At 64.7% G+C, this 16,863-nt stretch overlaps 6 protein-coding genes across 6 annotated transcripts; 4 read left to right on the forward strand and 2 right to left on the reverse strand.

The window, feature by feature from the left end:
* Positions 1-4,923, forward strand: MICPUN_83330 (predicted protein; the record flags this gene model as incomplete). The annotated part of the gene is made up of 6 exons (XM_002503578.1): positions 1-1,227; positions 1,354-2,278; positions 2,327-2,748; positions 2,875-3,028; positions 3,164-4,710; positions 4,765-4,923. 6 exons carry the CDS (start codon positions 1-3, stop codon positions 4,921-4,923), a joined length of 4,434 nt encoding a protein of 1,477 aa, XP_002503624.1.
* Positions 4,924-5,267: 344 nt separating this feature from the next.
* On the reverse strand, positions 5,268-8,677 carry IFT122 (intraflagellar transport 122; the record flags this gene model as incomplete). The annotated part of the gene is made up of 2 exons (XM_002503923.1): positions 5,268-5,332; positions 5,437-8,677. The coding sequence occupies 2 exons, from the start codon at positions 8,675-8,677 to the stop codon at positions 5,268-5,270; spliced, it is 3,306 nt and encodes a 1,101-aa protein (XP_002503969.1).
* A 442-nt stretch (positions 8,678-9,119) lies between these two features.
* MICPUN_83602 (predicted protein) lies at positions 9,120-10,418 on the forward strand (the record flags this gene model as incomplete). Its single annotated transcript, XM_002503579.1, has 1 exon — positions 9,120-10,418. The coding sequence occupies one exon, from the start codon at positions 9,120-9,122 to the stop codon at positions 10,416-10,418; it is 1,299 nt and encodes a 432-aa protein (XP_002503625.1).
* A 42-nt stretch (positions 10,419-10,460) lies between these two features.
* Positions 10,461-13,257, reverse strand: MICPUN_105844 (predicted protein; the record flags this gene model as incomplete). Its single annotated transcript, XM_002503924.1, has 2 exons — positions 10,461-13,034; positions 13,207-13,257. 2 exons carry the CDS (start codon positions 13,255-13,257, stop codon positions 10,461-10,463), a joined length of 2,625 nt encoding a protein of 874 aa, XP_002503970.1.
* Positions 13,258-13,508: 251 nt separating this feature from the next.
* HEMD (urophorphyrin III synthase) lies at positions 13,509-14,480 on the forward strand (the record flags this gene model as incomplete). Its single annotated transcript, XM_002503580.1, has 1 exon — positions 13,509-14,480. One exon carries the CDS (start codon positions 13,509-13,511, stop codon positions 14,478-14,480), a length of 972 nt encoding a protein of 323 aa, XP_002503626.1.
* Positions 14,481-14,633: 153 nt separating this feature from the next.
* On the forward strand, positions 14,634-16,784 carry MICPUN_60122 (ribokinase/xylose isomerase; the record flags this gene model as incomplete). The annotated part of the gene is made up of 1 exon (XM_002503581.1): positions 14,634-16,784. One exon carries the CDS (start codon positions 14,634-14,636, stop codon positions 16,782-16,784), a length of 2,151 nt encoding a protein of 716 aa, XP_002503627.1.
* Positions 16,785-16,863: the final 79 nt, after the last annotated feature.

Here is a 16,863-nt window from a genome sequence, read left to right on the forward strand (position 1 = left end):
ATGCGCCAGGATGCCTACGATCACGACGACCTGGATGAGGAGGAATACGACGACGACGAGGAATACGACGAGGAGGACCGCGACGAGGAGGACGAGGACCGCGAAGAGGATGAAGAGGAAGACGAGGACGAGCAGGGCGGGGACGAACACGATCCCTCGGGGCTTCAGGCGCTCCTACGTCGCCTCGGCGGCGGGCTGGAGGATATGATCCCCGCCGCGGGCCAGACACGCGGCCGCCTGAAGGAGATCCTCGGCGGACTCCGCGCAGATGGCGACGACACCCGACAGATCATGGCGCTAAACGAGCTGTGCGAGCTGCTCGTCATCTCATCAGAGGAGTCCCTCATCACCCTGTCCGTCGACGCTTTCGTGCCGGTGCTGGTGAACCTCATGCAGATGGAGCATAACCCCGATTGCATGCTGCTCGCGGCGCGCGCGCTGACGTCGATGGCTGACATCTTGCCCAACTCCCGCGGCGCCATCGTCCACTACGGCGCGCTGCCCGCGTTTTGCAGCAGGCTGCTCACCATCGAGTACATCGACCTCGCGGAGCAGTCCCTGCAAGCGCTGGAGAAGCTGTCGCAGGACCACGGATCGAGCTGCCTGCGCGAGGGGGCGATGATGGCCTGCCTGAGCTACCTCGATTTTTTCTCGCTCGGGATGCAGCGCGTGGCTCTGCAGACAGCGGCAAACGTGTGCCGCCAGTTGCCTGCCAGCGACTGCTGGGATCAGCTCTCGGACTCGGTGCCAGTTCTCACTAATCTGCTCATGCACGATGACGCGCGGCTGGTTGAGAGCGCGTGCACCTGTCTGACGCTCATCGCGGCGAACCTGAGCTCTCAGCCGCAGCAGCTTCAGGCGCTCTGCTCTCACGGATTGATTCCCAACGCGACGCGCCTCATATCCCCCTCGGGCTCGGCCACGGCGGCACCCGTCGGCGCGTCGACGTATCACGGTCTGATCCGTCTCATCGGCACGTGCTGCAAGGGTTCGGCTGACGTGGCCGAGCAGCTGCTCAGAAACGGGCTGCCGGGAACCCTAAAGTCAGTACTCGCCGGCTGCAAAGTTCTCGCCAGCTCGACCGCTTCTGCTTCGCCTGCTTCACCGATCGTGTCGGCGGATCAACTCCTGGAGGTGACGACGTTGGCCAACCAATTGCTACCCTCGATTCAACCCGGAAGCGGAGCCTCTGAGTCGCCCCTTGAGTCCCTGGGCATTGACGCTGCGGTGCCAGTCAATGTGCCAAACACGGAGAACGGCAGGAAATCAAACTCGCGACGTCGCAGCGCGGCTGTGGCCTCAGAGGTGGCGAACGCAGCCGGCGTCGCCCTTGAGGGGATCCTGAAGGCTGAGCCGGAGCTGCTTCGCGAGTACGGATCCAATCTCACGTCGTCCCTCATGCAGGTGGTGGTCGCGTCTGTCGGCACAAACGTCAAGCTTCAGTGCCTGGCGGCTCTTGCCAAGTTTTTGCACCACGCACCACCTGAGATGCTCATCTCCGGATCGGCCGCGCTTCAGCCCGGACAGATGGCGTCGTTCCTGGCAGGGTTGGTGTCGTCTCGAGACGGAGCCATTGCTCAGGTGGCCCTGTACATCGTGGACCTCCTCATGCAAAAACTACCGGATACCTTCAGTCGCGCGTTCAGGAAGGAAGGTACAGTCCACGCAATTGAACAGCTTTGCGAGATGCACGCCGCGAGCAACGACGGTTCCGGCGACAGCAAGGGGTCAAGTGGTGACATCACCCCGCGCGGACAGGTGGTGCCGTCTGGCGTCGGAAGTGGCAGCGCTGCATCAATCGTTGCGAGGATGGCGCTGACAAACTCTGGCCGGAAAATGTCCGACACTCCTCAGCGCCGCGCTGCCATGGATCGCGCCGTCAGCCTACGTGCAGCTCACTTCAGCGCGGCAGCTACGGGTGGAACAGTTGAGCGTCTCCAGAGTGTGTGCGCTCCGCTCCGTAACGCCGGTCAGGACCCCTTGAAGGCGACGGCGGTTGCAATGAAGTTTCTCAACACTCTCGACGAGGGTGAAGGAACGTCAACATTCGAGCTTATCGAGAGCGGTGGTGTCGAGGCGCTGAGCTCGTTTCTGACGGGCTCCGACTTACCCAAAGGAGACGGATGGAGCGATTCAATTTCTGCTCGCCTGTCGGCTTTTGTGCGAGCTGCTTCAACGGATCTCCCGCCGCGGGCCATAAGCTCTCTAACGGAGCGACTTCTTGAAGCGCTGGCTGTAACCGAGACTTTACCCATGCAGCTTAGCGCCGGTGCGAGAGGTTCGGGTGTCGGAACATCGGCCGGTAACAGAGGTGGCACACCGCGAGCAGGGGCGGGAGCGGGGGCGGCAGGAGACGGGCTCAGCATCCTTGCCCGTCCCTTCAAGCTTCGCCTGCGCCGCGCCTCTGGCGAGCGAGCGGAGCTAAAGGACTACGCTTCCAACATCATACTGGTCGAGCCACTAGCCACCCTCAACGCCATCGAGGATTTCCTCTACCCCCGGGTGCACAAGCCCCCGTCGGGTCCCGCGACGCCGGCGGGGGGAGCCTCCGCATCCGGCACCGCGCCCACCCGTCGCTCTGGTCGGCTCGCCAGCGGCGCGGAGAGCATGGACGCAAACGAGGAGGAAGAGGAGGACCACGAGATGCGAGGGGACGAGGAGGAAGAAGGTGACGGCGAGGAAGACTTCGATGACGAGGAGCTGGATGACGAGGAGGACGGAGAGGAGGACGCGCCCACCGCGGATGATGTCGCGGACGTGGATCCGGCGGCTGAGGGAGCGGCGGGAGGTGCACCCACGGCGCCGACCCCGAGCCCGGCGGAAAATGCGGGCAGATCCGATCCACCTCCGACGCCCGCGAGAAGCGCCGCAGAGGTGGCGGCGGCAGCACCGCCCCGGCTGCTGTTCCGCGCGCCCGGAGTGGGTCCCTTCCATCCGTCGACGAGCGTGTTGCAGGCCATTCACGCCGCTGCGTTGCACGCTTCAGCCGCAGCAGAAGGGGACGAGCAAGGTGATGGACACGAGGACGGTGAGGGCAGCGGCGTCAGCACGGCCAGCCTCTGGGAGCGCACTCATACCCTGGAATACGGCGTCACGCCCAAGGGACAGCCCCTTCCTTCTCCGCCCCCGAGCTCTGGTAGCGCCGCGGTCCTCTCCTCGGAAGAGACTGCTGACGCGGCTGAGGCTCTCGCGGCGCTCGGATCCGTGGAGCGTCGCGCGGCTTTGGGGGGTGTTCTCTCCGCCCTGCGCGGCAAGTTGTGCGATCGCGAGAGCGTTGCGAACGTATCGGATGCCACACGATCGATTCTCACCGTCCTTTCGGTGTTGCACACGGTTTCAACGTCTGCGTCCAGAATCATCAATCTCGGGGAGCAGGTTGATGACGTGAAGGTGACGGCACTTTCGCTTCCAGCGGATGCGTTCCTCAGCTCCAAGCTGGCCGGTAAGATGGTGCGGCAGCTCCAAGACGCCCTGGCTCTTTGCAGCGGTAGCTTGCCCACTTGGTGCACCACCCTGGCGCGAGCGTGTCCTTTCCTGTTTCCTTTTGAGGTGCGGCAGCAGCTCTTCTACTGCACCACGTTTGGTCTCGCCCGCGCGCTTCACCGCATGCACGGCCAGTCGCAGGACAACAACGGTGGCGGAGGCGGACGCGACCTCCGTGTTGGTCGCCTGCAGCGACAAAAGGTCCGCGTATCTCGACAGCGAATTCTGGAGTCTGCGATGAAGGTGTACGAGATGCCGGGCGCACATAAGATGGTTCTCGAGGTTGAGTTCTTTAACGAGGTTGGCACGGGAACCGGACCCACGCTGGAGTTTTACACGCTCATGTCCAAGGAGGTTACCCAGCGCTCGCTCAAGGCTTGGAGGGACGCGCCCGTTGACGGCAAGCCCGGTCCCGCCGACGGGTTCGTGAACGCACCCCACGGATTGTTCCCCGCACCCGTCTCTGCGAAGGACTTTGACGCGACGGTGCCGGGAGCCCCCGGCGGGATCAAGCGCGGCGATCTTTTCAGGATGCTCGGTCGCGCGGTCGGTAAGGCTCTCCAGGATGGAAGGCTACTCGACATGGCACTCAGCCCGGTGTTCTTCCGCGCCGTTTCAGGCCGCACGCTCGCGTTGGATGACCTCGCGGAGGTGGATCCTGAGCTTGGCCGCACCCTGTCACAGCTGTCCGCAGCCGCGAAACGCATCGACGCGCTCAAGAGATCGGGCGCTGCCGAGAAGGAGTGGCGCGCCATAACCGTGGGCGGCGCAGCCGTGGAGGATTTGTGCCTGACTTTTACCCTCCCCGGTGACGACACCTTCGAGTTGATGCCCGGCGGAGCGGAGGTTGCGGTGACGGCGGAGAACCTCGGCGATTACGTCGCCGCCGTGGTTGACGCGTCCGTCGGAGGCGGCATCTCGCGTCAGCTCGACGCGTTCCGTGGCGGCCTCGCGGATGTACTTCCTCCCGTCGCGCTCGGCATGTTTACCGAGCCTGAGATTGACCGCATGCTCTGCGGTCAGGGCCAGGCTTGGACCCCCGAGCTGCTGGGCGAGTGCATGACGTACGACCACGGGTACAACGCCCAGTCCCCGCCCATCAAGGCTCTCGTCGAGGTGATGTGCGGATACGGTCCGGAAGAGCAGCGAGCGTTCCTGCGCTTCGTTACCGGCGCGCCGCGTCTTCCTCCGGGGGGTCTGGCTGCGCTGCAGCCCAGGCTCACGGTCGTGTGCAAGCAACCCTCCGGCGCCGCGGGAGGGGCTGCAGGCACCGGGTCGCAGCCGCTGTCATCCGGGACGACGCTGGCGGACGCCGACCTGCCCTCCGCGATGACGTGCGCGAGCTATCTCAAGCTGCCGCCTTACAGCTGCGTCGACGTTCTCAAGGAGCGACTCGGTTACGCGATCACCGAGGGGATCGGGTCTTTTGACTTGAGCTAGAAACGAGACATGGAAAGAAACGAAACTCACTAAGATTTTATTTCCCAAACTCAAGGCCTCGAACCGTTCCAACTGCCCTCGCGGTGCCCCACCCCGGCTTCTTCTTTCCCTGCGACGCCGGCGGGGTCTCCGGCTCGGGAACCATCGCGTAGTTATCCTGCTCCGCGTCGCTGTTCACCCCCTTGCGCGTGAAGGGCGTTCGGCCCTGTTCAAGACACGCCAGCTCGTACTCGTCGGTCTCGTACAGGTGACCCGCGTCGTCAACAGTGACGGGCGCGTCGGCGTCCATGAGGCGGTAGTATCGGGGCTTGACCAGCGCGCAGCCCGACGGTCTGATCACAACCTCACTCGGCGGCAGGTTCCGCAGCATGTCCCGGTCGCACACGATGAGAGAGTTGGGCGCCACCATCTGCTGCGCAAACGCGTCGTCCAATTTCACGTCGCCCGTGCCGTCGTCAAACATCATCCTCTGATCGCCGCCAGAGTCCAGGACGTCCCCGCCGCCGCCGCGACCGGAGCCGCTCGCTTTGTTCGGGGGATCCTCGTTGATTAAGCGGCGTGCTTCCTTGGCGGAGATGTCGTCCGCCAGGTGGAACTCGACCATGGGAAGGTGCTCAAACGTGACGAAGGATCGAACAAAGTGTCCGCCGCAGTTTATGCACACGTCACCCTTGACGGACACGAGAGGGTTCGTGGTGCTACATCGGAAGCACAGCGGCAGCAAATCGTCTCCGTCGACGTTCGGCCTCGACCTCGCCACGACGGATGCCAGATCGACCTCAGCCTGCCACGCCGCGGGTATTCGCAGAGATTGCAGCTTGTTGTAGGCGAACCTCGCGAGCTTGTATGCCCCCAGCGCCTCGCCGTGTTTGGCGATTGTGATGAGAACGTATGAGAGACTGATACCCATAGGCATCTCGTCGTGCGTGGCGAACTTGGATAGCAAAAATTGCCCGATGTTCAGCAACGTCGAGGGGAGGCACGAGCTGAACGGCTCCTCCATGGCACGGAACACGTAGTCGTAGGCGTAGTAAATCTCGGATCGGTCCTTGAGCTCGTGGAACCGCGCCAACTTCGCCTCGTCGTCGTCCGAGAGGAGCGCCCTGGAGTCCTTCGGCAGGCTATCCGCGGCCTCTTCGGACATGAGCCAGTAGTAGTACCCTGCGTCCTTGAACCTTCGCATCAGCACCGCGTTGAGGGTCAGCTGCTCGAGCATCCGCGTCGACATTTCGGACCGCCCCGCGACTCTGTACGCCACCCGCGCCTCGTCGAACCGATCGTTATCCGCCAGCCAGTTGGCGTACGGCAGGTGCACCTTCTCCGCGTACTCCGGGTGCTGCTTCAGGAGCGCAAACGCGTCGTCCCACTGGTTCTGCTGCACGTGCAGCGTCATCAGACCGGCGTGGTCGCCGAGCTTGTTGTACGCCTCCTTGGCGTGCGAGGAGTCGCCCCACCGCGCAAAGTGACCCGCACATTGCTGAATCACCTTGGCGTCATCCTTGACGTCGAGCACCCGCATGATATCCACCAGCTTATCCCTCCAGTTGTTCTTGCCCACCAGCGCCACGGCCTTCTCGAACTTCTTCGCCTGGACGTACATGTTCACCGCTGATTCGTAATCGCTCGTCTCCTCCGCCCACTCGGCTTGGCGGTTAACAAAATCTGTGAGGGAGATGTCTCCGCCGCCGTGCGTCTTGGCGTACTCCTCGGCCCATACCTTCGCTTCGTCGAACATTCGCATTTCCGTGAACATCTCCATCGCCTTGTCCGCGCGGCCACCCTCGGCGTACTCCTTAGCCGCCTCGTGAAACTTGCTCTGGTACGCGAGGCTCAGAGCTCGGAACATAAACGGCGGCTCACCCTTCTTGAGCCCCTCCTCGGTGTCGGCCACGAGGTCGATGTACTTCATGTCGCGGCACCTGATGAAGCACTTACGCGCCACCTCCAAGTTCATCCCCCAGTGAGCCGCGAGGCCGAGGTTCATGAAGTCCTTATTTGTCACGCCGAGGCACGCAACCGCGTACGCGCCGTCAAAGTCCCCTTTCTTGATGTAATTCTTCACGCTCCAAGAGTGCGGCACGACGACGGTCTGCATGCTGATGTTGTGCAGACAGTATATCTTAGATGCGTTGAAACCCACGGCGAAACCTTCGAGGTTCTGCGTGTGAACGGGGAAGTCCGCCGTCTTGATAGACAGGATTCCATCACCCGCGTAGCAGAACATGTCCTCGTAGACGGAGTTGAACGCCACCGAGTTGGCACCCTTGCCCTCGAACAGGACAGCTTTTGTCTTGACGTCGTACACGACGACCGCGGAGTTCTCATCCACCACAGCCAGCTTCTTCCTAAACGCCGACATGTCGAGGCACCGAACGGACGCGCCGTGGTTGACGAGCTCCACCGGAAAGTCGTTGTCGATGAAAATTTTCAGGCACATGCCATCCTTGAGACCCACCAGCACGCCCTCTCCCTTCTCTGGGCCGCCGTTCACCTTGATGTACCTTATCACGGAGTCCATCGACCAAGTTCGCTCCTTCTTGCCTTCCATCGTGTACAGCAGCAGCTTCTTCTCCATGCACAGGATGACGTGGTGCGAGGTGATGACAAGCAGGTTACACTTGAGGTTTTCCTCAATCGTGGTCATCATCCTGTACTGCATGTCGTCCGGATCGTCGCTCTCGATCTTCTGATAAATCACCAGCTTATCCGGCAGCTGCACCGCCAGCTTGTCCTTGTACACCGCGATCTTCTTCACGTAGTCCTTGCACCGGATGCGCACCTTCTGATCCGTCTCCAGCTGCTGCACGATGACGTCCGTCATGAGGTCCCTGTACGCGTAGAGCTCCTTGTACATGCCGTGCACCGTGGAGAAGGTGAGCGCGTGCGTGCTGATGGACCCGTCCTCGGACCCGACCGCGATGGCGTTGTGCCCGGGCCGCGCCCGCGCGCACCACACCCACGAACCGCGCTCGCACAACGTCGTGAGCACCGTACCCTCCTTCGAGCACAGCCGCGCCGTTTTGTCCGTCCCGCCCACCACCACGTAGTCGCCGCCGCCAAAGTACGACACCGAACACGGATCAAAGCCCAGGCGCGTGTCGTCGCCCACCTGCATGCCGTTGAGCTGGTAGAACGAGAGCGTGCCGTCCCAGCACCCGACCGCCATCACGTCGTGGGTCTCCCGCTTGTTGGGGTTCCACGCCAGCGACCAGACGGGCGCGCCCCGCTGGATCTTAACCTTCTCACCACCCGTCCTGTCCCTCACCGACACGCACCCGTCGTACTGCCCGAGCGCGAGGTGCTGGCCGTCTTTGGTCCACCCCATGCAGAGAACCTTGCTGCTCACCTTGTGTTTCTGGACGGACTTTTGCTCCGGAGCCCAGAGCCCAAAGTCGCTGGCGGTGGCGGACGCGAGTTGCATCAAGCAGGGGTTGAACGCGAGGCACTGCACCGACTCATTGTGGTTGTACTTGAGGATGCCCTCAGCTTCCGACGTCCAGATGATGATGGTCTTGTCCGCGCCGCCGGACGCGAACCTCGACCCTTCGAAGCTCCACGATACCGCGTACACCGCATCCTTGTGAGCCTTGAGAGAGTGGAGCAGGGCGCCGTCCTGGCACCCGTAAACCAGAACCCGATTGCCCATCCCGGTCACCAGCTGGGACCCATCGGGTTTGTAGGCGACGTCGTAGCAGACGCTGCGCAGGCCGTCCCTGTCGGGCGGGGCATCCTGCCAGCTCACCGTGGCTCGCATTTCGCACCCCTAGATGACCGCGCGCTCGCTCCCGCGCCTTCCAAGTGTGAGATCGGAGGCGCGAAGAGGAGCCCCGCCAGTGAAAACGCGAGGTTTACCTGTTAACTTTTCGAGAGTTTGATGAGATGCGGCAGCGGTCTCTTCCAGCCTGCTTGCTGGGACCTTGCTGGCTGGGTTCAAAAACACATCGAACCGTCCGAGAGCTGGAGAGGCTACACGGGTTCGTTTCCCCGATCTATCTGCCTCTCGGTTGACTACCCGTGGCTCAGTCTCACCGGGAGGAGCGCGCGGAGACCACGCCGCGGCGTGGGTTGATACCTCCCCACGTCAAGACACCTCCCCCGCACTCGCGGGTCGTCGGTGAGCGGGCAGGCAACCTTCTCGCGGGACTTCGGAAGCTTTCCATTTTCAAGCTCGGGCGCTGACAGCTCTGCTTCCAACCATGGACGGCGCCGAAAGATTCGAGAGGAGGGCGACTGCCTCCGCGAGGCCGAAGCTCAAGAAATTCCTGCTGCGTTACTATCCCCCGGGCATAATACTGGAATACGAGCTCGCGGGCGAGCTCATGCAGCGCAGCGTGGACCTCCTCGACCTCTCCGCCGACACCGACGCGGACGTGCTCGTCAACGCAATCACTCGCCAGGAGTCAATGATCAAGGAATCACACAGGGAGCCGCTTCGCAAGCTTGTCAAGAAGCTGCAGTCGAAGCTCCGCGCGGTGTCCACGAAGAGCTTCTCGCTGGTCAAGGAGCTCAGGGCGCACATCCTGCCCCTCACCAACTGCGCGTTCAACAAGAGCGGCGACAAGTTCATCACCGGAAGCTACGACAGGACGTGCAAGGTGTTTGACACGGACACCGGCGAGGAGATCCACACGCTGGAGGGGCACAAGAACGTGGTGTACGCCATCGCGTTCAACAACCCGTACGGCGATAAGATCATCACGGGGAGCTTCGACAAGACGTGTAAGCTTTGGGACGCGAACACCGGCGAGTGCTACTACACCCTCCGCGGCCACGCCAGCGAGATTGTCTGCCTCGGTTTCAACCCGCAGAGCACGGTCATCGCCACCGGCTCGATGGACAACACCGCGAAGCTCTGGGACGTCGAGACGGGTACGGAGGTGTGCACTCTGGCGGGACATACCGCGGAGATCGTCTCTCTGTGCTTCAACACCTCCGGGGACACGATCGTCACCGGCGGCTTTGACCACGACGCCAGGGTGTGGGACGCTCGAACGGGGCGATGCGTTCGCGCGCTCGAGGGGCACGGCGCGGAGGTGAGCTCGACGGTGTTCAACTACGCCGGGGACCGCGTGGTGAGCGCGTCCATCGATAGGACGTGTAGGCTGTGGGACGTCGGCGGAGGTCGGACAGAGTTTGTCTGGCGGGGGCACAGCGACGAGGTGCTGGACGCGTGCTTCGACGCTTCGGGCGCGAGGGTCGCGAGCGCTTCGGCGGATGCGACGGCGAGGGTGTACCAAGTGTCGAGCGGGGAACTGGCGCACGTCCTGGAGGGACACGATGGGGAGATATCGAAGGTTGCGTTTAACCCGCAGGGAACGAGGGTGATGACGGCGAGCAGCGATAAGACGTGCAAAATCTGGGACTCGGCCACGGGGCTGTGCGCGCAGACGCTGGAGGGACACACGGATGAGATATTTTCATGCGCGTTTAACTACGAAGGCTCGTACGTCATCACGGGAAGCAAGGACAACACGTGCCGCATTTGGAAGGCTTAGCACTTCGTTCGTCATTAGTGATGAAAGATTTATGTAGCTAAATCACCGGTAGCCACCGTATGGAGGTCCGACTCCGGGCGGCGGCTGCGGATAATTCGCAGGAGGAGGGGGAGGAGGGAACCCCTGCGGCGCTGGAGGGTACCCCTGCGGTGCCGAGGGGTACCCTTGCGGCGCTGGAGGGTAGCCGTACGCGGGGGGTTGCGGCTGCGAGTAGTACCCGTGCGGCGATGGGGGAGCCCCGACGGCGATGCCCGGCGGCGGGGCCGGCCCGGGAGGGGGCGCAGACATCGACATGTTCCTGATCTGCGCCGCCGCCGCGGACGCCTGCGCCTCGGCCATAGCCCTCTGCGCAGCAGCTTGGTCCGCAGCCGCGTTTTGCTGCGCGGCAGCCGCGGCAGCCTGGTGATGCGCGACGGCGGCCGCCTGCTCGGCCCTCCTGGCGACCACCCCCTCGAGCTGCGCCTTCTCCCTGCGTCTGTTTTCGACGAACCCCTCGCACTCCCCCGCGAGACGGTTCACCGCCTCCGCGAACCCGCTGTAGAACGTCAGACCCTGCTCCAACCCGGAAGACAGCTCCCGATAGTGCGCAACCGCCGCGCGCACCGAGGACGCGTGGGCATCCGTCGCGGCTCTCCACGCGTCGACGTCGTACATCTGCGTGAACCTCGCGTGCGTCGCCCGCAGCCGCGATAAGATATCCGCCTGGCTCGACACGTTCGTCGCGATCGCTTCGCGGGCCTTGTCGTACTTGGCCAGCTCGGTCTTGAACAAGCCATCGTAGTTGTCTGTCTTGGCCATGACCTTACCCATGATGTTGTCGTCTTCCTTGATCCGCCTCATCATCTCCTCGATACCCGCGCGCTCGCCGCCGACCGCCTCCAAGTCCTCGAGCGCCGCGCGGAGCGACGGGAGCGCGCCAGAGTCATCCAGGGTGGACAGCATCGGCGCGCGAAGCTTGGGCGCAGCAGCCGCCAGGTTGACGGGATCCAACACGCCCAACACCCCATCCACGCCGTCTTCGATGCGCCTCCTGAGGGAATCGTCGCTCCTGGCCGCCTGCGCGAGGTTATTCCTGAACGACGCCAGCTTTTCGCGCAGGTTAACCGTGAGCCCGGCGCTGGGCGGCCGGGTCCACACGCCGGGTCCGTACGTTCCGCGGCACGCCTCATCCTCCGTCGCCTCGGCGTCGAGCTCGGACTGGGCCGCGCCAATCTGCTGAGTGCACGCCTCGTTCATCTCGGCGAGGCGGGGCGGCCCCCCTCTCAGCGCGGCGAGGCCGCCCGCGCCCTGAATCGACGCCACCTCCTCGTCGAGGGGCGACGGGAGCCCGCCGCCCGACCCGGCGGCCGAGTCCTGGCCGCAGCCCGGGGGCGACTCGGGCTGCGCGCCAGCCTCCGCGGCGATGAGGAGCTCCGGGAGCTCCATCTCCCGGAGTGCGACCCTGGCCTCGTCGCTCGCGAGGGCGAGCACGTCGTTCTCCTCCCTGATGAGTGCGTCCACCTTCTCCGTGTATCTGCTCAGAGCCTTAAAGCCGCTCTCCGGCACTATGGCGGCAAACATGTCCTCCGTCGCCGCGTCCACCGCCTCCGCGGGGGGTCGCACAGCCTTGACCACGGCCGCAGCACCGAGCGGCGCGACGTCTTCGTATGCGGGCACGCGCACCATGTACACGCACTCGTTGTCTCGCTGAGCCCTGCGCAGCTGCTCGTCCACCGCGTCCCGCAGGGTGGCAACCGCACCTACGCAGTGGACGCTGATCCCCCCCGTGTTCTTGGCCATCCTGTGCGCGGCGTGAAGCTCGGTGGAGGCGACGAGCAGGCGGGCGATGGCGGATCCGATGTCCTCGTCGTCCTCCTCCGCCATCTTCGCGGCGCGGGAGAGAGCCTCGGCGTGGAACATCGCGGACTTTGCCGCGACGTGCGCCAACCACGACTTTTCGAGGTGTTCGCTCAGCGGCGGCGACGCGAGCGCCGTCTTGACCTCCTCGTAAAACAGGTGCGTTTGCTGCGCCAGCTTGACGCAGACCGCGGTGCTCTTACCGTCCGTCGCCGCCTTGTCGTAGAAGCACTCCTGCGCCTGCGCCAGGTGCAGGGAGACGAGCATGCCGGCGCACTCCTCTGAGAGATCCGCGGTGGCATCCCCGCCGCCCACGCCGCCAACCTTCCCGAGCACGTCTTCGCGCAGCATGGCGAACGCCCCGGCCGCCTGCTGGAACGCGTGCGCGGCCGTCTTGATCCCCTCCGGCGTGGCGCGGTCCGCGGCGAGGCCGAGCTGGGACCAGCTGGCGCCGAGGTTGAAGATCACGGCGGCTTTCTCGAAGTGCACGTTCGCGATGGACACCCTCTTGTGCGTCTTGAACGCGTCCGCCCAGGAAAACGAGACGTCGATGTGGCCCGACTGCTTGCTGATGGGAAATCGTGACTCCACGACGCACAGCGCGCGATAGTACGCGAGGAGGGTCTCCCTTCGCTGCTCGTGGGTCTGCTGGTTCGCCACCGTCTCGGATCTGAGCAGGCCTAGCCTCGTCAGATCCTCCTCCGACGACGTCGCCTCTTCGGGAGAGAAAGTGTTCTCGACGTAGCTGCGGATGGGCCCGACCAGGTCAACATCTTCGCCCTGCGTGCATCGGCCGGGAACGAGCGTCAGGGAGGAACCCCGCCGGGAAGGCTCTCGGAGGTGACGAGCGTTGCCAATTTGGGGGGAATTTCCGGGGGTGCCGTCGCACAGGCGCGAGAGTGGGCTTCGCGACCTATATCGGGTATCGGGGTCGGGTCTTGGTGGTGCTCACCTTCTTGGGCAAGATACCCAGCATCACTCCGTTCGCTGTTAGGTGGTCCATGGCTGCCGCCCGCGTGCGACGCCCCACGTGAATGGCCCTGTAAGCGATGGTAACATCGCCGTCGGTCTCGTCGCTTTCCTGAAAACGGAATCTCCATGTAACACTTATTAGACCATACCTGACTGTTTGCATGTTGCGATCGCCCGGTCGAATGTGATTGGTCAGATAGATCTCTGCGTTTTATCTGTTGACACTTGCACATCGCTGCCCGACGGAGGGCGACCACAACCGAGGGACCAAGCGCGCACGTCATGTCGAGCGCGTCTCTCCACGCCGCGGTATGCGCCGGCGTTAGGCCCCATGTCGCATCCAAGAGGTTCTGCGTCACCTCCGTGGGGCACGGCGCGTCCTCGCCTGTGTCTTGGTCCAGCATCGGACTTTTCTCCTCCTCCGGCAGGTTTCTCCGAGGTCCGCTGTCCATGAAGGCCGCCCCCGCGACCGCGGCGGCGTCCAAGGAGACTGAGCAGTACGCAGGGCGATGTGTGGTTCTGACGCGCGAGGAGGGAAAGAACGGGGACATGTGCAGCAGGCTGACCGCGAGGGGGATCGACTGCCTGGAGATGCCCCTCATCGAGACCATCAACGGAGCCGACCGCGACGCGCTCCCCGCGGCGCTTAACGATCCGGAGGGGTGGACGTGGGTTTGCATCACCTCGCCGGAGGCGGCGAAGGTGTTCCTGGAGGGATGGACCGAGGCCGGCCGGCCCGACCTCCCAATCGCCACCGTCGGCGCGGGCACGGCGAGGATCCTCGCCGAGCACTACGCGTCTGGAGCTCTCGCGGCTCCGACGTTCACGCCGTCGAAGGCCAACGCGGACACCATGGTGGTCGAGCTGCCGGTCGATGAGAGCTCGCGGGTGCTCTACCCGGCGTCCGCCAAGGCTGCGAGCACCCTCCAGGACGGCCTGGCGGCGCGGGGCGCGACGGTGACCCGTCTCGACACGTACAGCACGGAGAACGTCACCGCCGTCGACCCCGCGGTGCTCGCGAGGGCGCTCGCCGCGGACGTGGTGACGTTCGGGTCGCCATCCGCGGTCAAGGCGTGGATGGCGCTCTCGGGCCTGGATCCCGCGGCGTCGGATCACCCGGCGTACGCGTGCATAGGGGGCACGTCCGCCAAGGCGTGCGACAAGATTGGCCTCCCGGGGGTGCTCTTCCCGGAGGACCCGGGCGTGGACGGGTGGGAGGGGGTGGTGCTCAAGGCCCTGGAGGCTGCTAGGTAAAGAACCGGGGGGACCGTATCATAATCACGTATTGTCTCACCGTCTCACCCGTTCTCCCACACGACACTCTACACTCGGGCAGCTAACTTTTAACATCATGTCGTCGTCTCCAACTAAAACGCGTTTATCCACTCATCGACGCGTCGGAGAAGCATGGCGACATGGCGGGTCTTCACCCGCACCGTGTACACCGCGATCGCGGTCATAATTCTTATCGCGTCGCCGGATGTATCGTTCGCCGCGGAGCAGCCATCATGTGGAGCCCCGCCCCCGCACATCGTGGTCGTGGGATCCGTAAATGTTGATTTGACGGTGAAGGTCGCGAGGCCGCCCGCGTTGGAGGAGACCGTCACGGCGACGGACCCGCGCGTGAGCGTCGCCGTCGGGGGTAAAGGTGCGAACCAGGCCGTCGCCGCCGCGCGCCTCGTCGCGGGCTCGAGGCCGGTGAGGTTCGTCGGCCAGTTCGGCGGCGATTCACACGCGTCGATGCTCGAGCAGGAGCTCGTGGCGAACGGCGTCGATGTCTCCCTGAGCGGACGCCACCCGGACCTTCCCTCGGGGACGGGCCTCGTCATGCTCTCGCCCGGCGGCGAGGCGTCGTCCGTGGTCGTCGGCGGCGCCAACTCCGCGTGGCCCGAGAACGACGACGAGCTCGTGTCGACGATGGTCCGAGCAGCGAGGGGCGCCGCGGTGATGCTGCTGCAGCGGGAGGTCCCCGACAGGGTCAACCTCGCGGCCGCGGCGGCTGCGAAGGCCGCGGGGGTTCCCATCGTCGTGGACGCCGGGGGCGTGGACGCTCCTATACCCGCCGCGCTGCTCGAGGCGGCGGATTACCTCTGCCCGAATGAGTCCGAGCTGGCGAGGCTCACCCGCATGCCGACGTCGACGGACGACGAGGCGGTCGCCGCGGGCCTCGAGCTCGTCGCCCAAGGCGCCAAGCGCGTGTTGGTCACCCTCGGCGCGCGCGGCGCGATGGTCATCGGCGCGACCGGCGTGATCGCGCGGCACGACGCGCTGCCGGTACCGGGCGGTGAGGTCGGTAAAGTCGGTGAGGTCGTGGACGGCACCGCGGCGGGCGACGCGTTCCGGGCGGCGCTCGCCGTCGCCGTCGCGGAGGGCGTCGACGTCGTGAAGGATTCCCGGGGTTTGGCGCTGGCCGCGGCGGCGGGGGCGCACGCGGTGAGCGTCCCGGGCGCTGTGCCGTCGCTTCCCACGCGTGACGAAGCGGAGAATCTCATCCCCGAGCACCGACATCTCCCCGCGCCGGCGCTCGCGGCGACGAAAGCGTGCGAAGAAACCGACGCCGCCCTTCGCGACGACGAGTGCCCGCTTCGATTCGGCTCCAGGCTCAACTCCATGAAGGAGCGCCCCGACCTGTGGAGTGGGCGCGAGCGGCTCGACGTCCTCGGCATGGTTCGCAGGCTGGGCGAGGTCGAGGGTATCGACCTCGTGGACTTCAACTACCCCCAGCACCTCGACGGTCGAAAGCCAAAGGCTGTGACCGGCGCGCTGAGAGCGGCTGGTCTCGCCGCCGGCGCGGTGGCGGTGCGGTTCCCGGCGTCGCGGTTTCGAGCCGGGGCGTTCACGAACCCCGATCCGTCCGTCCGTGCCGCGGCCGTCGACGTCGTCGCGGGCGCGTGCGCGTGGGCTCGGTCGCTGGACGCGTCAGCCGGCGTCATCGTCTGGCCACAGTTTGACGGTTACGACTACCACCTCCAGGTCAACTACTCAGACGCGTGGCGGCGCGGGGTGGGCGCCATCCGCGCGGCTCTGGACCGCGACGAGTGCGAGGGAGTGAAGGTGTCGTACGAGTTCAAGCCGACGGATCCCTCGAGTCGGTTCGCGCTTGTTCCCAGCACGGCGGCGGCGCTGGCGCTGGTGAGGGACGTGAATCGACCGGGACGGTTCGGGCTCACCCTGGACGCGGGCCACCTGGTGGCGGCCGGGGAGAACCCCGCGCAGAGCGCCGCGATGGTCGCCGACGCGGGTGCCCTGTTCGGCTTCCACCTCGGGGACGTGCACTCGAAGCTCGCGGCTGAGGATGGGCTCGCGTTCGGGTCGGTTCACGCGCCGGGGGCGCTCGAGCTCGTGTTCTGGCTCAGGGCGTCTGGATACAGGGGCCACGCGTACTTTGACACCTTCCCCGAGGCGGAGGATCCGACGCGCGAGGCGGCGTACAATGTCCGCGCGTTCAAGAGGATGTGGAGCTGGGCGGCTCGGCTGGAACGTGACGGTATTCGCGACGTACTTCTCAACCACGACGCCATGACGAGTCTGGAGATGCAGGAGGGTCTCATCGCCTAGCTAAGCCTAGGGAATTTGTACGGATGCTCCATCGGCACTACTACTCTAGAGCTAGCTATAAGTGTTAGTAGTATCCCGT

This window comes from Micromonas commoda, chromosome 7 (assembly GCF_000090985.2).
Source record: "Micromonas commoda chromosome 7, complete sequence".
In the NCBI taxonomy this organism is placed as follows: Eukaryota; Viridiplantae; Chlorophyta; class Mamiellophyceae; order Mamiellales; family Mamiellaceae; genus Micromonas; species Micromonas commoda.